The following is a 26845-nucleotide window of genomic DNA, read 5'->3' on the forward strand; positions in this document are numbered from 1 at the left end:
ATATTGTAATGCAGCATTTTTATTTCTGAGGATATAGGCCCTGTGGAGAAATTCTAGACATAATTCCAGCCTATGTAAGGATGCAAGCATTAGATTCCTTCTAATCCCTGTTATTAGCAAAGATCCAGCAGCTATCAAGAACAGCCAACCTGCAATGCTATCTGTTTTGATCCTTATAGTCACATTTATAAAAGGCCCAAACCAGGGTCTTGTTCATGAACCTAGTGTATTCAGAGTGGGCTTGCTCTAAACTCAGTCACATGATTCTCACATGTCCTGCAAAAGGAGAGCAAAGTTCCTGCTTAACCCAGAAGCAGCCCTAGAGACAGCTAAGAGCACAGTAAGAGATTTGTCTCTAAGCTCCAGGAAAACTTTGTGACCCACCACTCCATCTGAAAAAACCCCAACCACTGACTGTCCCTTCACTGACTGCTGCTGCCTTCCTGTTATCCACTCCACATCCACTTCTGTAAAGAGAACTGGCTTCCTGTAAAAAAAAAAAAAACAAGGGGGCATGTTGGAGGGGGGCGTCCAGACAGAGTTTGTGAATTATTTAACTACCTTCGTAATTTGACAGTGCTTTGATATGTTTGTGTAAAAAAAAAAAAAAATGGTTTCCTTACTAAAGATCTGAGTGTCTTTATATTTAATCTTGTAACTCCAGAGAAGAAAATGTTTAAAGGTAAACAAGACAAACCAAAGAAACCAACCTAAGTTTGTGTTATATTCTTTAAAACATTTTTGATACACAATTTGAACGCCAGTACAATGCCCTTTCAGCTAATTATATGAGGAAGTAGTCAACCAGAGTACTTACATAAGCTGATGAAACTGCTACCAGATGTTAATCTGACAGCATTCACTGAAATCCCAGGGATTAAACAAGAAATAAGGAACAGATACCGCAGTGTGAAATATGACATGCATTCCTACTGAGCTCTCACTATTGACATACCTGCTCACGTGGATCTTGTAAACAGTACAAATGATCAGTGTTTACAATCAGGATATTAGCGAAAAAGCGTTTTAGATGCAATTTTTACGTCCATGTATCCCTCTGCCTCTCACCTTCAGCCCCAAATTGAAAAACCCAGTTGACAGGATTGGTTTGTGATGTATAAAACCTTGACTGCTTGAATCCCTGTTTTTGATATGGTCTTGAAACACTGAAGATCAAAGCTTAAATTGCTCAGCCCTAGTGTTGACTACCTACTTCACTCATGATACACTTTCTGGCATTTGAAGGAAAAAAAACAAAAAACAGCACATTGTGTTAATAAGGTTAAAATCCTGATTATACAAATTCTCCATTTTAAATGAATAATTCTGAAAAATAGGCATAATAAAAAAAATTTATTACAAATGTAATAAAGTCAAAAAAACATACTGAGTAAATCAAATCTGACAGCGTGGTCTCTGCACTCAACATTTTAAACATTAGTTATGCTTAGGGCTAGGACACTGCTCTGGAGAGACAGTAGGCAGTAGTTAATCTGGATATTGAGAGAAAAATTAAAAGTAGTGATTGAGTATTTCAGCCTTATATTCACTTGGCTACCTGGCGGAATAGAGAGTTCTTTAGGCACGTGCACAGCTGGTTCATTAGGTCTTTGTTCTGGCCCTCTACCCAGTGCATCTCCACCACCACATCACTGTCCTCTGCTTTCACATTAACAAGACACTTGAAAAGGAACTGTTGGGACTGACTTGGGCTTGGAGGTCTGTGTGGACTACTGGCTCCCAGTTCCTGTCCCTGTTTGCTAGGCCCCTCTGTACTGGGGGTCTCCATGTTAATGTCTGTACCACTCATAGACTCTTGCTGTCCCTTGGCTTCTGCTCCATTGCTTTGGGGTTCTGTGTTTTCCATTGTTGGTGCATGCTCTGTGCTGTTCGTGTCTGGTGTGTCAGGGGCCAAGGCGGTCTCAGGCTTTGAACCAGGAACAGTGATTGGCTGAGCTCTGGGAAGCTCACGTAGCTGACGGCCTTGCTCACGGCGCTTCTGTCGGCCATGGATCCAGGTGTTCTCCACAGCTGTCAAAAAGAGGCTCAGCTCAGACTCACCACAGGGCACTCGCTTGTGCAACACCTGGAGACACAGATCACAAAGATTATATATTACCTGAAAAATATTTAGTGCCACCTTGCCTTTTTAGAAAAATAAAACACTGCTAAACACTTAAATTTCCAGGTGATGAAGGGAATAAAAAAAATAATAATACAACTAAATCAGAGTTTGAGTCATCCTTATTTTGAAAAGCAGCTATCCCTAAAGAACTGAATTTGAAATGTCAAGCTGCATTTAAAGGAGGCACAGAGTATTCAGAAACTGAAAGTCCCGTGTAAAGCAAAGAAATTTCCTTTAGTGGGGTTGGGAAGTATCATCAATAGGAGAGAATATTAATAATGTATATACACTGCTTAAAAAAATAAAGGGAAAACTATAATAATATCCTAGATCTCAATGAATGAAATATTCCAGTTGAAAATCTTTATTCAATACATTGTGGAATGCGTTAAGAAGAAAATAACAAAAATTATCAATGTAAATTAAAATTGTTATCCCATGGAAGTCTGGAATCATACTCCAAAAAAAAAAGAAAAAAGTGGAAAATCAAATTACAGGCTGATCCAACTTCAGTGGAAATTCCTCAAGACAAGTTAAAAAGAGGCTCAGTAGTGTGTGTGGCTTCCACGTGCCTGTATAACCTCCCTACAAAGCATGGGCATGATCCTGATGAGTCGGTGGATGTTCTCCTGAGGGATCAGTCAAATCCTCAAACACTCTGTAGGGCAACGTGGCGTTGGTAGATGGAACCAAATCAAATTTATTCCTATAGCGCTTTTTACAACTGATGTTGTCACAAAGCAGCTTCACAGAATTCCGGTAAAGACTCACAAGGAGGGACCTATCCTCCTCTGGTCAATCTACTGGTAATAATAGTTAACTTCAGTGGGCCGCTCCAAGGCAATTGGTGGTGGCTGGAGCATGGGCATATAGTCTGAAGCGTGGAGCAGGAGCTTGACCGTTATCCATCAATGTCCAGATGGGCAGTCGTTTACTCAGAAAAAGGTAGAGGGATGGAGTTAGTTTTGTTCTGTTTGGGTGTACGTAAAGCAGAAAATGTGAACATTTCCAGAGTGTGGCTAATGAATCCGGCAGATCTGACTATGACAGCTTTAACTAAAAGGAGAGAACCAGAAGGACCCACAGACACGGGAGCATCCTGAAACACTGGCATCCCTCCGCTTCACCATCGACAATCATCCCAGATGTGCTCGACTGGATTCAGGTCTGGGGAATGGGCAGACTAGTCCATAGCATCAATGCCTTCATCATGCAGGAAATGTTGACACACTGCAGCTGCAAGAGGCCTAGCATTGTCATGCATCAGAAGGAACCCGGGGCCCACTGCACCAGCATATGGTCTCACAATGAGGATCTCATCCTGGTACCTAATGGCAGTCAGGGTACCTCTGGCTAGCACATGGAGGGCTGTGCAGCCATCCAAAGAAATGCCTCCCCACACCATTACTGACCCACTGCCAAACCAGTCATGGTGGAGGATGTTGCAGGCAGCAGAACGTTCTCCACAGCGTCTTCTGACACTGTCACGTCTGTTACATGTGCTCAGTGTGAACCTGCTCTCATCTGTGAAGAGCACAGGGCGCCAATGGTGAATCTGCCAATCTTGGTGTTCTCTGGCAAATGCCAATCACCCTGCATGGTGTTGGGCTGTATGCACAAGCCCCACTTGTTGACGTCAGGCGCTCATACCACCCTCATGGAGTCTGTTTCTGACAGTTTGCGCAGAAAGAAGCATGGATATTAGTGACCTGTTGGAGGTCATTTTGCAGGGCTCTGGCACTGCTCCTCCTTGCACAAAGGAGGTGGTAGTGGTCTTGCTGCTGGGTTTTTGCCCTCCTACGGCTCCCTCCACATCTCCTGGTGTACTGGCCTGTCTCCTGGTATCTCCTCCATGCTCTGGACACTGTGCTCACAGACACAGCAAACCTTCTTGCCATATCTCGCATTGATGTGCCATCCTGGATGAGCTGCACTACCTGAGCATCTTGTGTGTGTTGTAGAAACTGCCTCATGCTGCCTCTAGGGGTGAGAGCACTGACAAAATGCAAAAGTGACCAAAACATCAGTCAGAAAGGATAAGAACAGAGAAATAGTCTGTGGTCACCACCTGCAGAACCACTCCTTTATAGGGGTTGTCTTGCTAATTGCCTCTCATTTCTACCTGTTGTCTCTTCCATCTGCACAACAGCAGGTTAAATTGATTCACCATCAGTGTTGCTTCCTAACTGGAAAGGTTGATTTCACAGAAGTGTGACTGACCTGGAGTTACATTGTGTTGTTTAATGAATTTAAATTTAGATTTAATGGAATTAATTTTAATGAATTAAACATACCAGTACTCAAATACAGGGGTGCTGTGGAATCATTTAACTCATTCCCATTTGCTCTATTTTACAAAGATTTTAAATTTGCATGTATGAAAAGTGAATCAATGTACATCTCTGCCTCACAATAATTGAACTGCATATTAAAAGTGTCAGCTCACTAAAAATCATTACTCCTTCATTAATATTCATTAATGTGAGCTAAAATTAAGGATAGTATTTCTTCCATTAACAGTTTTAATATTTGTATTATTATTAACAAAGTGTGAAGACATCAAGAGGGTTAACCCTGTATGCCCTTGCTGTCATCTATGTATTTATGGATAGTTTGTGTATACCTTTAAGTCTGTGAGGATCTTCTCCAGCCAGGCAGTGATGCTCTCTGAAGGGGTGGAGTGGGTGGAGCCAATGCTGGGGGCCAGGGTGTGGAGCACCGTAGCAGTGGGCTGTGGCACGGTGAAAGTCAGCGGCTTACGAGACTTTTCCATTTTACGCTTCTTACATGGGGGAGACTGAGGCATACCCAGAAAATGAATGAGTAATTATTTTACTGGCATTAACAACACAGAACAATTTATTTCAATGAATAATGTGATTAACTGATTTTGACTATATATATACATAACTTTCTTCTTCTTCTTCTTATCATAAACCAACACTAATGAGTGTGTGTTAGCATTACCATTTACAAACCTCTCTTAGAGGAAACCTGTATTTACGTCTAACCATCCAAAACTGCTTCATTACTCCTTCAAGGTAAATCAAGTCCTTTGCTGATGGAATTAATACATGAACATGAAATGACTGGACTGCAGTGAAAGGTCAAGAACCAAATATGCATTATTCTACTTGTATTTTTATCAACCAGATACGTTTCAAATTGTAGAGAACAAATTATTTTTATTCATTAAAATTAAAACTATTTTGTATTTGCCGGACCGGCCTAGAAGAGGCATTTGCGTTTACCTACTGACACACTGACACCTAATGTTGAAACACACATGTGCGAGTACGAACTGTTAATTCAGCCGTATTTCACAGAGTGAGGCCCTCTTTTTACCCTTATAGTAATGTAAGTCAGTTATAAATAACTAGTTCCTGCGATGCTCTGTTCCTTTATCAAGTATAGATTACTCTGGTGATAAAATGTACTTCGCTGCTTAGTTTTTGAAATGTTCAAAATCTTAAGTGTTATCTTGTTGCTTTCTGGTTTTGAGTTGCTTTAATGTCATCTCAAAATGGTGCTTCAGTTATGTAGCTTTGTATGAACAGATAATAACAGGCTTTCTATGATCATACACACTGTCAGCAACTGACAAGATAAACTATTTTTATAGTTATTATTGTAAACAAAGACATTGACATGAAGCACCAAATCTTCTCCAAACCCTCCAATGACAGCCATCCATCCATCCATATATCCAGCCTGGATAAAAAGATTGATAAAGCTGCATTGCTCTGCCACCTTGATTGGGTAGTGACCAGGAGATGGCAGCAGTGCACAAACCAACCCATAAGCAATGGAAATAAAGGCGTGGCTGCCAACTGTCCCTGACCTTGTCCTACAAACTGGTAAATATACTGCCACTGTGAGGCGTAAGTGCTGTGAACCAAGTGCTAGATGTGTAGGGACATGACAGAGATTCAGAGCAAAAGCCCTTAGTGCAGACAACTTCACAAATTCACACGATGTTATCAAGAATAAATGCCTTATTTTATAATAATAATAATATAATAATAATAGTCTACATGTTTTTCATATTTATGCAAACTTTAAAAATCCTTTTCAAAGAGTAAGTAGTAAGACCATGACTTGAGCACAAACTCAATTTTTCATGAAGAAGCAAAGCAGACAATGCACGCATAACAGAGGGGAGGGAGAGAGATCTCTATGTCTTATGATCAGATATGTGCGAATAGGTCAGCATGCATATATATATATAATATATATAATGTACATCTAACAGCAGAAAACAGTAGTAGTGTCTTGTTCACTACCAATAGCAGAGAATGACTATCATTGTATCTCTTGTAGACATGTATCATTTTGGCTGCGGTATGTCAACCAAACAATTTCGTCCCTTCTTGATTTGCTGCTGGAGAAGCAGCAGCTGAATTTATTGAATATAAATATTGGGTGAATATCAGCATAAAATTCTGGAATGAAAACATATGTAACAGAAAAAAACTAATACTGAATATGTCACAAATCCTCCAAATAGCACAAAATTTCAAAGTAAAGTTAACAACGTTTCAACATCAGTAACCACACAATGGCCAATTATAACAGTAAAGGTGGGACAGTGGTGTATGTATAGCTTTAACATATATATGAATATTACATTATATTACATTATTATTACAATATTAAAACATTATTCTTTAAACGCTCAGCATTTCCCTGACTACCGAAATCACCCCTACAAACTGTTTGGCTCCCAAGTGGTACAAGAGTCAATAGCTTGGCCCCATCAACAGGAGTTTAAATCTCTCTAGGATTTATGGCTTTGGATGGCTGAGGCATTATTGAGGACTAAAGCAGGTCTTGCATTCTGGGTGGGTAAGATGAATGAATACCAAGACCTTTGCCAAATATATAAAAATATTTTAAGGCTGTCATATTTGTTTAAAAAAAAAAAGTGTATAAAAAGTAGAGAAGTGAACACCAATGTAATGAGTGACTGAGAATATTTGCCACCTCATGCAATTAATCTGAAAATCACTACATTAGAACACCAGGGGGAGCTATGCTATGCCTTTTAGTCACCTTGCAATGCCATTGGGTTTGTTGGCAGGTATTACGAAGATAATTAATATTGCCTTCTTAAAAGGACCACCCCACCCCCCCATACAATAAGTTACTATTCCATAATTTTATTTCGCATTAAAATGTAAATAAAATTTCGGTCTGTGGTAAAGGAACAGTTCAGTGGGCACTAAAGACATCTCAGATGAGGCACACACGTGATACTCTATTGATTCCTCTATGCTATGAGGTGACAAAGCTAGATTCACCTTATATTGTGAGTCTATGTTTCACAGTCATCAAGATGAGGTCACAGCTTTAAACAGAAATGAAAGGCAGTCTAACGGAGAGGGAAAAAAAATCAATACAATCCATTAAGACTGCCTGTCTTTGTGTTGAGCACATCCTTGACATAGATTTTTATATTTGTGTGCAATGTACAAGAATGGATAGAGACACTTCAAACAAATACACATTCTCAATCTCCATCTGTCACTTCTGCTTCCTACTTAATACATCCATCAATTCTTTATTTCTGGAACTGTCCATTGTTTGCCGACAGTCATGATCTCTGCATACCAAGAGCATGATCACCTTAAAAAGGCCACCATTCAGTTTATCACTGCTGTCCAATGAAGAAAATGTAACCCCCACTTTCGTCAATTTATAGTTTACAACAGCTGACCACTACACTGTGGTAAAATGTCATGATGAATGGACCAAGAGAAATGCTCCAAAATTATATGGAATCATTTTTTTACACTGACTTCCATTGAAAGTTAAGGTTCTTCCTTCTTTATTTGTTTTTATTGGACAGCAATGATATGTTTTTAAGCCTCCAAAGGTTGTACAGCTGAAACCAACTCTAAATCCAGAGCACAGTTAATTATTGAACATGCGCAGGTGCAGGTCAGCAGCAGCAGAGTGGTCAAACTCAGCTGGAGAGAGCTGAATGAGTAACTGCTTCAATCCCTCATTACACTCTGTCAAAAAATCCTTTTTCCTAAATTCAACAGCCTCCATACTTATGCCCCTTCAGCCTCCACCCTCACTATGAATCTATGGATCATAATTTACAAGGTGGACATTAAGATCTACATTATATATTGTTTTTATATATAAAAATCACAGCCTACATTTTTATTTAATTATTTTCCTTAAGGTCCACTGGTGATGTTTGGTTGTGTTTTTGTACTAAAAAAGTCATAAAGCCGTTCTGGGCAAGTTATTTGTAAAGCTGATCTTTCTACTTGTGTATTTCTGGCAAATCAGGTCTGGGCTCCTGCCATGTGTTTTATGTCTGGATTAAAGACCACACTGTCACTCAGACTGATCTGGTTTCCATACAGTTTGCTAATGGAGCTTTGCTGGCATCAAAGCAAAAATAACCACCCAAGAGCACAAATGTGAGCAGCTTTCTATACGCTTGTGCTTTCAATGCTTGTAAAGCTGAAGACGGTAATAAAAAGGTATTAAAAGATCACGTTGAAGATGATAAGAATAGCAAGACTACATCCACAGAGCTCCAACCTGTAATGCTGACCAGCATGCTAATGCCCCTTATTTGTAAAGAATCACCTAAAATGTCCAGACCAATAAAAGGATTACACTTGATTTCCTAAAACTGAAAGGGAAAGTGGGACACACAGTATTGTACTGTCAAAGTCAGAGACCACAGTTCAATTACTGATTATCAGGATACTGGTTATAATACACTTGCAAAATAAAGAGGAGAGTCAAAGTACAGTTTGTCAGAATAATAAAAGGATACAGAGAAAAAAAATCAACAACAGTACAAAACTTGACAGAACACAAAAATTATGACCATCAGATAATCAGTAACTTTTGTTATAAATCTGAATAAAATCCATGTGGATGTGCAAATAAAGCAAAACAGTTTGCTGGTGTTTTGTGAATAATGGAATCCAGACTCCAGAGTTTGGGATTATTAGGATTGAAAAATACAAATAATGACACCAAGGTCTAAGAAAGAAATTCTGAATGTGTCAAAAAAAAATTAATAATAATAATAATAAATAATAATAGTAATTTTAAAAAAACTCCAATTCCAGTTTTCTTTGATAAATGTTTATGGCCTCTTTTTCCTGACACTGAGAAAGTGTGGTCTCTGACATATGCACAGTGTACCCAAGTCCCCTTGTCTAGACAATCTCTAAAAACAAACCCGTGTGTGTACTAGCCAAGGTTGAGATAAGGCTAGGACTAGCATGCAGACAAAAATATAGGCCAATGTTTCTGCTCAAGTGCCTTTGAGGAAAAAGGCATCTGGGACCAGGGGAGTTTCTAAAAGAGCAGAACAATTCCTCCCCCAGCCCCTCACTGCCCCTTTACACTCTCCTCTCCCTCACCCTCTCTTCTTCTAAAAAAGCATGGCTCCATGGCAGAGTCGTGCTGCCCTGGCGACTGTTGCCAGGCTACAGCAAACGAGGAAGCAGGTTGGGCTGCAGGGAGCAGTCAGAGAGAGTCTAATGGAATGGGCTGCACTTGCATTATTAACACTGGCACAGAGCTCTGTGAATATTCAGCAAGTGTACGTGTCTTTTCCCCATCTGAACCCAAACACATACACAAACCTGCTGTCTGATTGGCTGCGGCAGTAGTTTAGTAGGTCACTTTAGGACCCCCCCCCCCCCCCCAGACAGTAATGTAACTCACCGGTACACTCACGTCCTCATAGAAGCTCCAGGCCAGGGCCCAGCGCATGGTCCGCCCCTGACAGAACTCTGTATGTGTGACTCTGGGGACCTGTTCAGGCATGCAGAAAATACACAGGAAAATAAATTAGAATGAAAAGGGAAAAAAAAATCATTCTAGGAAATGAAAACCCCCTACATATTATTTGGCCAGTAAAAAAGTTAAATAATACATACAGCCGAGATGTCTATTGCTTCTCTTACCCAGGATCTGTGGAATTGTGCACACTGTACTCTTAAATGGTTATGTACTTGCCTTGCAGTGAATCTGTCATGCAATAACCAGCAGATGTGGTATGATATATTCTATAAAATGCATAGACAAAATTCAGCCTTAGAGAAAGCTACTACTAGGTTTGTGCCATTTTTAATAATAATAAGAAATTTTTGTTTGCAAACCTTGCATAAAAATGTTTATAGCACATGTTGGGAGAGAGAGAAAAAAAAGTAATAGTAATTAATTAAAGTGAGACACTTCTCCATTCATATGAGCGCCTGTGACATTCAAAATGGTTGTAAGTGAATCAAAGACATAAGCTGTGGTCAAGTGAACCTAAAAGCCTTCTTGAAAATCTCTTCTGCAGCACATATTTAGTCTTTGCATCCGATATACAGTCTTTAAAAAGGGCAGAAAGAAGCCGGCTAATCTGGTTAATCTCATACTGTAACAAGTAACGGCTTCACACAGCTCCACGTGAAGCAAAAAGAGCTGAGTTGAGGGTCAAGATACTGTGGCCTTCTAACCTGTAAAAGAGACAGGCTTTTAAACCCAAGATGAAGGAGACTGAAAAATGGAGATGAAGAGCAAAGGAGGGAGTAAAAGAAAGGAAGGAAGCAATAGTATCATTAGCATATTAATTAGAGCCCCATTAGTGGGCCACAGGGCAGAGAGAAAGTAGCAGGACAGAGACCTGGAGGATAGCCAACTGCATTCTCGCTCTGATGAAAGGTGACAGCACTTTGACGCCTCCAGATGAGCAGAAGGTGGGAAGGGAGACTGATTGACACCAGACTAATAACCTGTGCAATAGCAAAAGCACCCAGTCACAGTCATCAAGTGAGAGGAGCCTTAACCACAGGAGCACACAGCATCCAATGGCTCATTTGGCTAAAGGGGAGGTGACAGTAGCTAATGATGGTTAATGAACTAATGAAATCTAGGCCTATTGAAGCTCTGTTTTACGCTCTGTTTTGTTGGCCATGAGTGGGCAGCTGATTTAGATCAATTAACCTGATGTCTTGTCTCTATGGTGAAAATTCACTCATAGAATGAGGAGGAGGAGACGAATGTGAAAGCCATACAAAGTTATACATATTGGGGTGCCACAAAGGAACATGTATTTAAAAGTGTTGTTTTTACTGTCTATATTTACTCTCTGACTACTACACAAAATACATCTGTATAATTGAGAGTGGGCACTACACATGAAATGAAGCCCAATAAAGAATAGGAAAACAAAGCCTAAAATAATTAAATAAAATCCTGAAACCAAAAAGTGACCTGGACAGGCCCATCAAAACCCCAACACCTAATAAAGTCTGACATTCTCCAGTGTAATGATGGATAGTTAAGAGTTTAGCTTAAAGATAAATTCCACTTGAATCTATTTATTCATCAAAGACAGATTTTAAACAACACATCAGAATTTCAGCATGCTTTTAAGTTTTATATTTCTAAATTACATACACATATGGGAAGTGAGGTTCTAACCTGACAAACATTTCCATTTCTGTTCCTTTGATCCCAAGTCATCTGAGACTTTTCAAAAATTGAAGTGAGGTCTGAGACTCACACAAACATGACTTGAACAGCCACTTACCCCGTGTTTTCTCAGCTCTTCTTTTAAAGGTGCCAGGCTACACTTCTTCCCCAGCATGCAGCTGTACCACCTGCACCAGACAGAGACAGTGGGAAGCAACAGCTCTAGATCAAATCAGCTGCAGGACACTGAGACAAGGCCACTATGGGGTCCCGTGGCCACTACTTGTTTGAGTAGGACTCTGGGCTGAATGTTTAATTAAAGCAAAAAACTACAAAGCTGGGTGAGGGGTGCAAAAACAGCTTGCTTCACACAGTCACCCAACCAGGTCCAAGGCTTTGAAGACACACAGGAGGCAAGAAAAATCAATGCTTATGCTTCACAATATAAAAAAAAAAAGCCTTCTTTAGCTATGGCTTGACAGCAAAGAGAAAACCACACATCTATGAGCAACTGTGATATTAAGCAAATATATAACTTCTGCAGTTCCTTTTTAATGTAACTAATTTTCAGCATATCCAAGTGTAGAAAGCAGAAGGTAATTCTTGTCTGATGTCTGGAATATGGCCCAAATGACCTGCCCTTATCAGTTACTGGGAATTTTAGAACTGCAATTGCTATAACATATGGTAAAAGACACATTATTTGTCCAGAAGTCTTTAACTTTACATGGATTAAACAAAAAACAGAACTCAAAACCTTAATAATTAATATAAACTATGCACAAATACACCTTAAGCTTTGTTGTATGGTTTGTGTTGAGTTTTTACAATGATAAACAATATACTTCTGAAAATATTTCTCACATACTAAAAGGGGACTTCCATTTTTGAGACTTTCCACTGTTTTATGTGCCAACTAAAGATGTCCAAATATTTGCAAAACATTCATTACTAAAATCCATTCGTTCATTAATAAAAAAATGAATTAGTTTCAGACTAAAACCTTAATTTTAATTTTAGACAGTAGGCAATATACAGATAAGTTTATTATAATTGGACCAGTGACATACTAGTTGTGTTCTTGCATTGACAGAATTTGGCAGGATCTATATCTGAGTAACTGCTCTGAGGGCCAGCTCCATGGGGGTGCTCTTGCCAGGGAAGCCAGAAGGTCTACAGAATTCATTTCATTTTGCTGTATAAAATATTAAAGAGTTCTAATATCCACAGATGTTCCCCACTCAGTCGAGCAAAGAGGGGCTGAAGCACCCCCTTCACCACTCCACAGACACTGAATAGCATCAAGCAAGGAATCATTTTGTTATATGCTTTAACTTATTCTTAGGAGGGAATGCTAGCAATTACTATGTCAATAAGCAGCAGCACTTGGCATCTTGTGAAATCAGAGCTGTATTTAATGTGTGTGTGTGTGTTTCAGAGATGAAAGGAGGGGTGGTTGGGAGAAGACTGGCACTAATTACAAATCTGTGGAGTTGGACAGGAAGAGCAATCTCAGAAGGCCAATCAGAGAGTCTGGCTTGGTCCTTAGGCACCTGCCAGGAGAAGGGGGTAAAGAGAGGGGAGGGGAAAAAAAATAAAATAAAAAACAAATAAAAAAAACCCCACACTGCACCTATCTTGGATTCACTAGAGAGGTAACAACTCTGAGCACACACAAAAGTGAAGCCAGCTTCCCAGTGGAAGACATTTACACAATCACAACACAAATACTAGAATGCTTCCTGCAAGAAAGGCAAAGTATGGTACATACATTACTGCAACAACATGTGTGCAAAATGAATTGAATTCAGCCCAACTGCACTCTTTGAACATTTCAAAATCAAATGGAACTACACCAGCATATTCAGTATCATAACATACAGGGAAATAAAAAAAAATACCCTTCAATACTATTGTAAAATTGAATTAGGGTTCAAGTCATTCACAGTGCTTACAAAATCACTTATGATGATTGATGACCATGACATTATTATTACTTGTTTAAAAACACATATGAAGGACAGGGAGGTACATGGATAGCATTGCATGGCAAATTAATAAACTCCTCACTGGTTGTTTTGAATATTAAATATAATAATTGCATGGTAGGATTTGCAAACCTGGCTCCTGTTACCACAGCTGCAATGAAAAGAATCTCAGTAAATTGTTTTTATACAATGACATATTTTCCAACATTGGTGGATATCGTCTTTTACTCAAAAATATAATTTCTCATTCATTCTCCTTCCAGCTCTAGTCTCCTTAGTAAAATTCCATTTTACTTTACACCTGTGCATTTATTTTATCCATTTCAAATTTTCTCAAAATACATGAAAGTTGACATTACGGAGCTGTGCATGTCTCTGAGATCGACAGTTACCCATAAACCCCTTCTCAAAGCAGTTATGTTCACATGCATCTTTGCAGAAGTGAAAAATCTTAGGGAATTCACAAAGATATTACTGTTCACGCTCTCTCATATTTGAAAAAAAGTGTAACCAGCCCCCTCACACAGTATGAGATCTCCAATCTCTTGGGGGTCCCAGGTGTGGCTTTGTTAATCATGTTTAATGGGGGCTTCAGTGCTCCCCCTCTTTGCTAGTTTCACTTCAGTGACTCCACTGACAGTTTTGGCATAGGGTTTTCTCGTTCTCTCTCTCTCTAACACACACACTCTAAAACAAAGGCACGCATGCATGCGCACCTGTTCCCATCGAGCAGGCCGGATGCTTCATAGGTAACTGTTTACTATATCTGCCAATTAATTAAACAAACTCTGGATGACAGTTTCATCTCTGCTCCCATCTGGCCTGCACTCTTTAAAAGGACAGCACTGTCCCCTCTGCATCTCCAGAGGAGCATAGAAAAACAGGATATAAGCTTGTAAATTCACTGATTGCAATGAATAAAGTATACTCAAAAACAATAGCAACTGATGCAATACAGTACCTGTCAAAAGTTTCATTGATTAGGATCCACATTAGATCTTAATGACATGACTATCCCAAACATCGTAAAAAACCTTAAGAATATTAAATATATTTATCAAATATGGCATAAAACCTAAACCATAAAATATTTAAACAAACAATCTAAAGTCATCCTTGAAGAATAGAAGCAGATTGTGCAGAAAGGTGGACTAAGTAGTTAAATACATTTCATTTCTAAAGAAATGTTGTTTGGGTAGGTATCCATTAACATTTGGCTATAGAGTGTAATGAATACTGGGCATTGTAATAAGAAAATATTAATGAATGAAAACAAACACAAACTCCAGAAATTATACAATACTATCACATTTAAACTGGAAGAAAATTTTCAAAAGTCAAATATTCTTATCATGTACAAGTGAAAGCATTTAGTCAACTCCTGTTCTTACCAACATAAGCAAAATGTGTTACTCGTTTATTTTAAAATATGTGCCTTTTAAGTTTAAACGGAAGGCTGTGAGGTAGCATTGTGGGTCTGAAACGCTGACAGTGTCATTACTGCTTCCTTTTAACACATATGTTGTGTTACTTTAATCATCAAGAACCACACTGCATCACAAGCCATAGAGAATAATGTGTAAAATGTTGCGAAGGCCAGTTAAAATGTTTTTCTTTTCTTATCTATAATATTTAATAACACCTTAACCACCAGCGTGGAAAGGCTGAGGTTCAAACCTTGCTTCCTCCAGTGTATGTAATTCACACCATGACATTTTTTTCAAACCGAAGGACAAGTTGTCAGGAAAAGGGCACTAACTGCTTGACACTTGGCTGTGTGTGTGCACCAGTATATCCTTAAATTGGCAACTACATCCTTCTCACAAGAATGAAATCACAATTAATTTCACCCCCCAAACCTTGGGATACAGAAGGCTGACAGCCCCACTGGAACTTGTAAAACATGTGTGTGTGTGTATTAATCTAACCTGAGACTTCTCTTGAGCTGTAAACTGTCATGGATGATCCTTTTCACAAATTCCAGCTCTCCACCTTCAGCCATGATCTCAGTCACTCCCCCTGTATTGATGGAGCTTGGTGGGGGTCTGCGGGAGTTCCTGGAGTTCACCCCCTAATGAAACATTTCTAATAGATTAATCTATTCTTTATGTTGTTGAAAGGCTAATTGAATCATATGTGCTATGGTAGATCATAATAATTTGAGACTTTATAATGATACACAGTATGAACCATGACATTTAGTTGTGGTTAGTTTGGATAAGCTGGAATTGACATAAGACAACTGCTACATAAAAAATATATTACAGTGACTTATTTCAATGCACATATTTTTTTTTTTTTTTAAATATGTAAGTGTCTTTAATCAAACTGGAATTTTCACAATATGCTCAGAGAGACATATTGGAACATAAAGGCACAATTTAATATAATGCAATATATTACTGTTTAAAACAAGAGAGCAAACCCTTAAAACTATATCAAATACTTAAATTAATTCATTTTATATTCACAAAAAATCATGAAACAGACACAGAAAACGCACTATTTTTAGGATGACCCAAGAAATTGAACAAATACTGATTTCTGAGGCAGAGGCACAATGATGGGTGTGCACAGGATGGATGAGGCTCCAACATAGAAATGCATATAAGGATGCACTGCTTTTTACAATAAAAAAAAGTAGCCTGGGGGCTTTCTGATCTGAACAGCACAGGATTATGTGATCTGAGAAAATGATGCAATACCTTAGCCTCTAATTGGTTAGCGAAGAAAGGAGGATTACACATGCAGAAGTCATACACAATGGACTCCTCCTTTAATGCATCCATCAGCAAAGTCTTCTGGGGCACCTTCACCACTACAACACACACACACACAGTGTAGTCCAGTCACAATGCATACAATGGAGGATCAAATTCCACATAACACACTCATCACTGAATTAACACACACAGGCACCAACCTTTAATGAGGTCTGCCAAGTTGTTTTGTTCAACGTTTTTCTTGGCGTAATTATAACAGATGTCATCCACCTCTGTGGCAAGGAAGTACCAGCCATTCATTGAGGCTCCCAACAGGGGGTAGATACAAGAGGCACCAGTACCTGCATGCGCACGCACGCACACACACACACACACACACACACACACTTTAGGTGCTGTCTCTGGCCTGTTATCGCACTCATGCAACAACAAAAGGCAGCAAAATAAAAAAAAATTAAATAAATGACTATAAAATAAATAAATATTATAATACATGTTTAATACTATGAATAAAAAAAGCATAACTAATTATTTAGATGTTTTTAAATAATAGAAAAAAAAATCTGTACAGTAAAAGCCCTTAAAACTTGCCTGGAAGGTATAAGAAACTGAATTTCACACCCAAATAAATGCAAATATGAACATAAAAATTGTAGACACAGACGTACAAAGCTCCAAACTGAATTCAAATTGAGCAATCACTGTGTGTCAGTGTGATGACCTGAACTGTCAGTGATCGCCAAACAGAGTGACAGATCACATCTGTAATGTAATAGAGAGGAGGCAGGACAGCTCTGCCCATCTATTAGTCACCCATGGTTCCAAGAGTGCACACTCCCCAAACCAGAATGACTAACAAACAGAGCAGTGCAGTGTCAAAAAAATGGCACAAAGGCCAAAACTAAACAGTTCACTCACATCAATTCATCATGTGTGACAGTAAAGCGGTAAATAGAAGCAAAAGTCTACAATGGAGGAGCTAACTCAATAACTGAGCCTCTACATAATAACAGACGCACTGTGATGGAAAAGATAAACAGAGGAACAGCTGCGTGTGGATTTGAAATGCTTCCCCAAAGACATACAAAAAAAAAAAAAACCCAGCAGGGGCTTCCTGATGGCTGAAGACTCACTGAGAGGAAAATTTGGAGAAGCTTCCTTTTGCCCAGATTTGAAGGGTCATCATTGCCAGCACAGCCCACTCTCCAGCAGACATGTTCCTATCAAAAACCCTCCAGCAGCTCTGCCATGAACTATTCCAACAGCTGGAGGACTAGAGGGAGGGATTAGCCTGAAGCTAGGATGTGTAGTGCTGCATTAACAAAACTGTATATTTGGGGGGCGGTGTTATATTTATGCATTTTCTGCAAATGCAGTTAATTATCTATTAATTGTGATTTATCATTCATTCATTCATTGTTTGTAACCGCTTATATAGTTCAGGATCGCAGTGTGTCCGGAGCCTACCCGAAATCATTTGGCGTAAGGCAGGAACATACCCTAGAGGGGGCTCCAGTCCTTCACAGGGTGATTAATCCTATTTGTCTTATTTATTATTCCACCAGCGCTGAGGAATTTCAAGATTGGTTGTTTTTTTTTGTTTGTTTGTTTTGTTTTTTGTTTAAATAATCGAGAGCCATCAACTGAAATTGATATATTTTGATCAAATACTTAAAGTATTTGATAAAATGTCATTTAAAAGCTGCTTTTGAAAGGACATAAGTTGAAGTCCCAGCAACACACACCACACAACAGCTATGATTCTGAGTGGAACTTTGGAAGGCTCATCCAAAACACTGCTGTTTATATGTTTCATACTCTATTCTCTTTAATCAGCTCCAAAGCAAAACTAAAGAAAGAAACATGTCATAGATAACATTAAGTCTTATGTTTAATATTAATTAAGATTTTACATCTTAATTAATGTAGGGCAAAACAAATGGTGGTGGAAAGCATTAAAAATAGTCTTCCAAATACAGACACAGGAGCTTAGTTGTGTTTGGACATTAAATGTCAAGATTTTGCTGGTTTATTGGCATAGATTACCTATATCAATGCCCCTGCGTGGGCTGCCTTGGCCACCAGTCAGATCCTCCACCCAGTGGATATAGTTGAGGCGCAGCGGGACAGTGGGGATGAGGCGCTCCAGAGGAATCTCTATGGTCAGACCAAAGTCCTCTTTCAGCAGAGTACAGGTTAGGGCACGGACAGCTTCAGGGTCCTTAAAGTTCAGCCTGTAGGGAGAGAAAGAGAAAGTTGATCTGATATAAGTACACCTACAGTAGATAGGTCTTTTCAAGCTGAATTTTATGGAACATATAGATGTTCAAGGGCAAACATCAACATATGAATGCAGAGCCGAATTACATTTCCACTGATTTGAAATTTAAATATCTTAATTTTGCTAGAGAAAAAATTCTGTAACCAAAATATAGTGCGGTACAAACACTCTGAAACGAACCCACCCACTGAACTCTAACACAGGTGCCTATGTTTAACACTGCTGACCTATAACCAAATCGGATTGATCCCAGAAATTGGCAGATTCCTGTCTAAATACTCCTGTCTACCCAGAGAAAGAACAAGACAAAGACAAAAGCAAAAGAGAAACGAAATGGGATAAAACACGAGATCCAGACAGAAGAGAAAGAAAACCAAGAATGAAAGAGAAATAGGGAAAAGTGTGAGGAAGGGGTCAATAATGAAGATGGCGTGTCAGCTTTCAGTTCATTAATGCTGATCATGCAAATGTACACATTGATGGAGAGAAAAGAGATTCAGAGCTCTTTCATTTACTCTACACTCTAATGGCACGAACATGTGCATTATCACCATCATGAACTCCCCTGTTTTCACTCATACCCACAGTCCCTAATGCATTCTGCAGCAGAGCGAGCACGTGCAGAGGAGAAAAGAGAAAGTGGGGAGATAGGTGTAATTAAGGCGTCTACATTCACACCTTCCAAAGATGTAATTAGACGCTTCCTAGTGAGGAGGGGTGTCTGGCACCTCTGAAAGAAAAGGTCTGGATGTGTATGCATGTGCGTGCATGCATATCTCAGTATGGGAGCTTGGAGCCATGCCTTGGCGTGTAAAATGCTGCGGTGTTGTTGAGCTGGCTGCCCGCAACATGCCCTTAGAAACACCTGCAGAGAGGAGCTTATCACTACATTTCTCGTTCTCCCCCAATCTCTCTTTATCCTGCGCTCAGGATGTAATGGGTGTGTGTTTGTGCACTTCCTAAGTCTAAGCTCTATTCAAATTAACAGAAGGGTATTGGGGGGAGGATGAATTTATAAGTGATGTGAAGAGAATGGAGAAAATATTTTGAAGAGGTTAGAAAGCCTATTTAAAATGTATATTAGGGCATCCTCATTTACAAAATGTGCATTTCTTCACGCAGACATTTTACTGGGGCTGTCTAGATGGTTAACATATTTAATGTCACTTAATTGTATTAGTTTGTGTTTTCTCAAAGACTTTTATTATTAAAAAACTTGGCTTTTATCATATCCACACAGAGCTCACTTCATGTCCCTGAGATAAGTGCATTTGTTAGTCTTCTGCATATTGATTTATCTTTAGGTCTCCCATGACCCCCCTCCAGCATATTCTGCCAAATATGTTCATTTAACAAAGCAAGACTTGAGCATTTTTATTAGTCTGTTCATCATAAAAAAAAATTTATAAAATGACAACAGGTGTGCTCAAATGATGAGTAAATATATTTTAAAAGTTTGTATAAGTGAGAATTTGAATTCATATTTCATAGCAACATGCATGACACAACAAGCTGTGTGTCAACAGCTAACGTCTGAAGAGTCATATAACATTGATTAATCACATTTGACAGCCGTACTCAAGTAAACAGTAGTTTACACACACACACACACACACATACTATATACGTAGTTTTATGCTATATAAAATAAGTTATGTATTATAGATGAGATATAGATTTTATCACAATTGAGCTTTTATAGATCTTTTATCTGCCCTTCAGCATGTTATTATTTAGTTACATTTATTTTTGAAGAAAATAAAATGTATCACAAAATGAAATGTGTTCATTTTTTAAAAAATGTTTTAAAATACGTAAATTACTTCACGCAAAAGCCCTGAAAGTTTTTTATTTTGTAAGCATCATTCAATCAGGACTTAGGAGTGAAGCAGCACAATCCTAAGCATTTATCTGGGATGGATCCCAGACACAGCTGATATTTTAATTTGTATCACACAAGCCTGGAAAAAAAAGCTAAAACAACTAGGTAACTCAGTCTCATCTCATTCCCTTTCATGAACATGAATGTAGACAAAGTCATTATGATGAACATGTTTGCTTGCATCAGCACTCAACACACTGGCAGGATGTCATATTTGAATGGAATTCAAAGGGAGTGTGAGATATGGTATCATTTGAATTAGTTGTAAGAAACAATTCAAGAAATTGATATAAAAATGCAGCTGATTAGAAAACGAATCACACCATCGGTTTTCTGAGTCTCAAACTAAAAAAAGGTGAATTTCCCCTTTAAGTCAGGACTCCTTATATAGAGCTGGATGTCACATTCTTGCCTGCCTTTACCCAGAGAGCCATGCAGCAGATAGGATATAGATAAGATGAACTGCAATGACATAATGCAGTAATATCAAGAGCGCTGCTAGCACAGCCAGTCTCTGAGTTAAGGAGAAAGATCAGAGATGCACAACAACAAATACACTGACTAAGAAGCTGAATTTGCCGATGAAGAGATATATAATTAAGTGGAGGGGCCTCTCTCTGATAATGAGAAAAATTTTAAAGCACACAAATTTCCATAAATCTATTTTCATTTTCAATTAACAAATTCAAAATTGTTCATGAGACGGGCACATTAGCCCTAATTAATCTAATATATTAACCAGGTCTATTAATTTTTCTAACGTGACCTTGAGGGTGACAGTAATATTAAATATGAATCAGGCTGTCACAGACAGTTCCCATGGTAACTGCGATAAGTGGGTCACCAACACTCAACAGAAAATAAATGGGGAAATATAGAAAGAAAACGCAAAACACTACACAAGGTGCGCCTGCATGTGTGTGCATGTACGCAAGCTAAAGAAAGATTAAGAAAATAATAGTTCAACAAAAAACAGTAGAACCAACAAAATAACCCTCAATGGACAGCTGACCCAGTGCGTTCAGGCTATTGTTTCTGTCCTTGTGTTAGTGGGCCAGGTCATGATCAATATTCCAAGGAGCTGCTGAATGCTGTGAGCTGGCCCCCTATTTTTAGCCACTGATAAAGGGAGAAAAGCAGTGGGCTGCGAAACACACTCAGATTGCTGGCTTCAGAGCGCTGGGAATGTGTGTCAGTGTGTGAAGTGTGGGAGGGAAGTGTGTGATGCTGACTGTATGTGTTAGCTGGTGTTGTGGCTGCTGAAGGGCAGTGTGTGTGAATGCAGGGAGGCTACAGTCTGAGGACATGGAGGCAAGGCGTACTCAGCCCTTTACAATAGGCTGCACAACATCTCTTTTGTTATTTGTTTCTCCCCATAATCAGCATTTGCAATACAGACTTGTCGAAGGCTGCAACTATGCAAATGAACCTTCAAACCAATCAGAATCTTTTTTTATTTTCTGGAAGAATCCTGAACACATCTCAGACATTGCAGATGAGCATCTGTTCTGTTCATGATTCTACAGTGTTGCCAGTGTTGTTATGCAAGTACAAATTTTTATTCTGTGGAATAAAGGAAATACATTTTTCAGTAAAATGTAAGTTGTTTTGATATTTTTGTCAATTCTCTTATTTATTTACAAAACTCAAGACCAAAAAAATTTACCAGATTTCTAGAAAACACCATTGTATACAATTACAGTATATGCAGTTTTTCATTTTACTGCACCTTGCTCATCACTTTATGCCAAATCTTGATCTTTCACAAATGTTTGTAAAAGCAGTTGGTTGCCATGGAAATGATTGGAACACCTGAATTCAATTATTTGTGTAGGTGAGCGAATAGATTTGGTAATATATTCTTTACTGGTATGTAGCCAGAAAACCCTATGGATGCATATTTAATCCTGAACACATTGTATAAAGCCTCAAAATTGTCAAAATTCACAAACATTTTAAGAAGCATTGTAAAAAGCAGCATGCCATTCTGTCCATATTGCTTTGCTGTAGTTCACACAATGAATGGTCCCAGCTAACTGAATTTACATACACATACATGCACGCTCACTCACACCCCTCAGAACTGAGAATAAGTATGCAGGAAAATCACACACACACACACACACACCGGTGGATGCCTTGGGTCAGCATTTATGTGGTTTGAGTCTAGCTAGCGCAACCAAGGTGAGAAAGAAGCGTTGTGTGGGGGATGGGTGACGTGTGAATGTGTCTGAGCAAAGAGAAAGTAGCGCACATGCCTGAAAGAATATAATTGAACAAATTTCGAAAAACTCAAATTTCCCAAATAATGGAAGCACATATCACAGAACATTGTGCAAGCTGCATGTCTAATCCACCACATGTTCTGAAAATGATCTGCCCAAGTATAACATTACAGGGAGAATTTAGGCTACAAGTCGCCTGGAACTAATATTTTTATGAATGCACAATTATCAGAATAATAGTGATATTTGAAAGAAAATATCCAAAATAACAAGAAGGACTTGCTACAAATGTGGATGTAAACCATTGTGAAAACATGATTTTTTATCAGCATCTTAATACAGCTATAATAGGCATACTGGGTATTGGTATTAACCCGATATTTCTAATCATTTTACATTTTTTTTCCAATATTATTTTTTAGGAATATACTGTTGTAAACAGCAATATGTTATATCGTGTCACATATGCAAGCCTATCATTGAGATCATTTAAAAACATGCACAGACCAAATTCCTTTGTTCTGACACTCTGAGCAGAGGGATGTTGACTATAGCTGCAATACAGCATGGCTCCAAACTTCAGCACAAGGTACTGTAAGGTCACTTTTCCAAGCCAACTAGAGCCTTCTTGTGAGGAGCTCATTAATAATGCATGTATTCTGCAATTCCCAGAAGAAATATGTTCACTCCCTTTGGTCTAAACATGTAAACAGAATGAACAGGTTCCTTGTGTGCACTAGAATTGTGTCATGTGTCAGCTGTAAGCCTAGTAAATATATAAGCTCATAAAAAAAACTCAACTTCTACGAGGTATTTTTCAATTGTGTAACTTTAAAAAAAAACATTCGATATTGAAATATCCATATAACTCTCACGAAGACTATTTTCTCATTGCATGTTGAGCAGAAGAAGATAATGATATGCTTATAAATAAAAGGAAATGGTCTTGAAATTCACAGGTAACAGTGAGGGGAGTGTGTTCAGCACAAGGCTTATAACAAGGTTGTATTATATAGATATATATGCAATAAAGAATATGTATTACAGTTTTCTGAGTTTGTTTGATCTTGCAAGTCCTGTTTCTACTACCTGAAAGTAGCTGCATATCTTGATACATATAATATATTTTTAAAATGTCTTGGGATACAACATTGTTTTTGTTATAGTGTCCCCTCTCACTGCCTGGAACTGACTCAGTAAACAGACGGAAAGTTCTACAAATCAAAACAACTCGAGGTATGAATGAGTTTCTGTGGTACACTCTCAGAATAAAAGGTACCATAGAGGTACACATTTATCACTAAATGTACAGTGTAAATGTACCTTTAAAAAGGTACAACAGTGGTTTTAAAGTCCAGTTTTGTTCCCTAAAGGTATATGTTATTTCGTCTCCTGAAGGACAGGTGAATACTTTTATTTTACTTTTATTACAGAACTGTGCAAAATCGCAGAACATAATATGAAGTCCTTAGACCAAAAGACACATTCACCTACCAACATGTTTTTCTGGAATCTTGGAGGAGACCACAGCACATGGAGGAAACTAGGGCTGGCCCCAAATATTCCGATTTTTGTTCATTGGGTAGGAATTCTGTTCGTAATTTTAAGATTCGGATATTAATTTTTTCGGATAAACGTGGCGATAAAGGCAACCTGCCATTCCACATGTATTCAGCCTAGTCAACATACAAGTCTTGAACGAAGCCTAAAACAGCCTAACACGCTACAGCAGCCTACATACAATGAAGCATGGCAAAGGTACAGTTAATTTTGTCAGCTTTATGCTTCCAATTAGAACACCAAGCTATGGTTTATTCCTGTACACTCTGTGCCCTTAGTGGCACCGTGTATGCACGAGCGTAGCGAACGACTCAGCAAGCGGAGCCATGCTGGTAGCCGAAATTTAAAGCAGGTGGTGAGCGCCGATTTTCTGAACAATAGGGCTCGCCCCAAGTATTCAGGTATTTGTTTGTTGAGTACGTATTTGGTTTCTAATTTTGAGGTTCGGGAAAGCCCTAGAGGAAACACACACAGATATGGGATCAAGACACCAAAATCCTCATAGTGACCCGAGGAAGCGATTGAACCCACAACCCAGAGCAGAGCCCTGGAGCAGAGTGGCAGTAACTCTGCCAGTAAAACCACCATGTCATCTACAAAATAATATGATTTCAGTAATATAGCAAAGTAATAATGTTATATTGTCATATGTAATTTATTTAAAATAATAATAATAAAAACATACATATACATAAGAAAGAAACAGAAAGAGCCACAGAAAGACTGGAACATTGTGGAGCCCATAGAACAGATGAAGGCTGTGTGTGTGTTTTAAGCCCCAAAAAGACCCATACTCTTCTGAGCATCTCATTTGAAAGTGAGCTGGGGCCTAACCCTGCAATTATCCCCCTCATTTGAGCTGAGAGCCCAGGGTGGGACGACCCTCCTCAGCATCAATAATGCAGCTCTAACTGGCAGCAGACCATGGAGATTAATTCAGCTCTTATTACAGACAGCAGAAAGCTGGTGAGGCCTCCTTTCTCAGGGAGGAGGCAGACTTGAACACTAAATGTCAACCCCAAATGAATTTTTAATGCTCCCCCAGAGCTCGCTGTCCAGGTCGCCGGCACGTCCATGATGGACAGAGGATCTTGGCTTTATGCCTTCTAATCCCATCTTTTTTTGCTCCTGACATCTGGGCAAGAAACCACACCCATGCTACCCACCTTTTCCACACCCTCCCTCTCCTCAAACTGAAGCACAGAGCAAAGGAAAAGAGCTGAGGTGGTCTGCTTCCTGCCTCTAGCCCCCTCCCTTCTTTTAGAAAAAGAGGTGTGTCCATAGATTAACCCTAGCCTTCCAATGGCTGATCTAGGTACTTACGCAATATTTAAGAAAGCTTATCTAAGTGGTGCAGCAAAGTCGGGAGCTGTTAACTGAGAACAGAACAGACTTTAAACTAGTAGACTAATGATAAAGCACACACATGAAGGATTTATTAGTTGTGCAAATCCCCTAGCTTAAAAGTAACTTGTGTGAATACATGTTGAGGCCCTGCTTTGGAAAAGGATCAGTGCAGGCAGACGAGAGGGGGGGTGGGGTGGGGGGGTAGAGAGAACTCAAGAGAGATCATCTGGTCTCCTCAGACAGTGTTCATATTTTCATGCATTTGGCTTGTTTTTGTTCATATGTTCGACTTATTTTAATTTTTTTTTTTTAGTAATAAATATTGGTCTGGTTTGTTCAGTAAGAATGACATACTGATTAAACACACCTTGGACAACACACGCAATTTGATTATTAATTACTAAAATAAGTAAACAGCACATCTCTCTTTAAACGTCATCAATTAAAACCTAAAAAATCTTCTCTGTTCATATCACATTATTAATATTACACATTATAAATATTACATTTCCAATAAACAACCTGAATGCCATAAAAGTAGATTAGATATAATTACACCAGTTCTTATTCATTCAGTTCATGCAGATCCATGCACATGTAATTAGTCCAAGTCACTATCTCTAACTACCCCTCTGCCCTTCACTAGCAGTAGGAATCCCCACCCAATACTGATAGGATCTATGTAGGTTTATGAGGTACGAAACCCTGGCTGTCTGATTTTGCCCATTTGAGTGACCATGTAAACCACCGACACATGGGACATGTAAACAATGTAAAAATAAACACTTGAATTTTTACTAAAGGAGGTTAGTCTGCACTAAATATCACTGCATTAAATGAAATCCACTACCATAAGTAAAAAAGCCAGAGCATGCAGAAAGGCAATCAGATTTGTGACAGAATTGTTACAGCTTAATTCTAATTCTAACGGTAACTTGAGTCTATAACTATGTATGTGTGTGTTTGTGTGTTCACCAAGATAATCAGCAGTGTGTAAGATATAAGATACTTAGCAAAATGCTATTCTGAGACAAAGACAGTGCCAGGAGGACCATGTGCTGTGTGGAAAAGGTTGATATTGCTGTAAATCACACCTGTTAAGAATGTCTGGAAGATTTAAGTAGCTCCTCTCTCGCCCACACACCCTGATATACACATACACCAACACCTGCTGCAGACGCCAATGTGCTGAATTCATCTGCATTTACACAATGCTATTTTCTCCTGTACCAGACTGTCATGACAAACCTGACAAAGAGACAGACAG

General features: G+C 38.8%; 1 protein-coding gene across 1 annotated transcript in view; it reads right to left on the minus strand.

Moving 5' to 3' along the window:
* Window positions 1-1331: 1331 nt before the first annotated feature.
* Window positions 1332-26845, minus strand: part of mettl16 (methyltransferase 16, N6-methyladenosine) — a 33485-nt gene continuing 7971 nt past the window's right edge. The window contains exons 3-10 of the mRNA XM_066664072.1: window positions 18330-18517; window positions 16484-16624; window positions 16266-16378; window positions 15489-15631; window positions 11691-11760; window positions 9833-9922; window positions 4749-4922; window positions 1332-2086 (exon numbers count right to left, since the gene is read on the minus strand). Of these exons, the coding sequence (XP_066520169.1) occupies window positions 1547-2086; window positions 4749-4922; window positions 9833-9922; window positions 11691-11760; window positions 15489-15631; window positions 16266-16378; window positions 16484-16624; window positions 18330-18517 (1459 nt within the window). The 3' untranslated portion in view covers window positions 1332-1546. The remainder of the gene's footprint in view (window positions 2087-4748; window positions 4923-9832; window positions 9923-11690; window positions 11761-15488; window positions 15632-16265; window positions 16379-16483; window positions 16625-18329; window positions 18518-26845) is intronic.

This window comes from Hoplias malabaricus, chromosome 1, assembly GCF_029633855.1.
Source record: "Hoplias malabaricus isolate fHopMal1 chromosome 1, fHopMal1.hap1, whole genome shotgun sequence".
NCBI classification, from domain to species: Eukaryota; Metazoa; Chordata; class Actinopteri; order Characiformes; family Erythrinidae; genus Hoplias; species Hoplias malabaricus.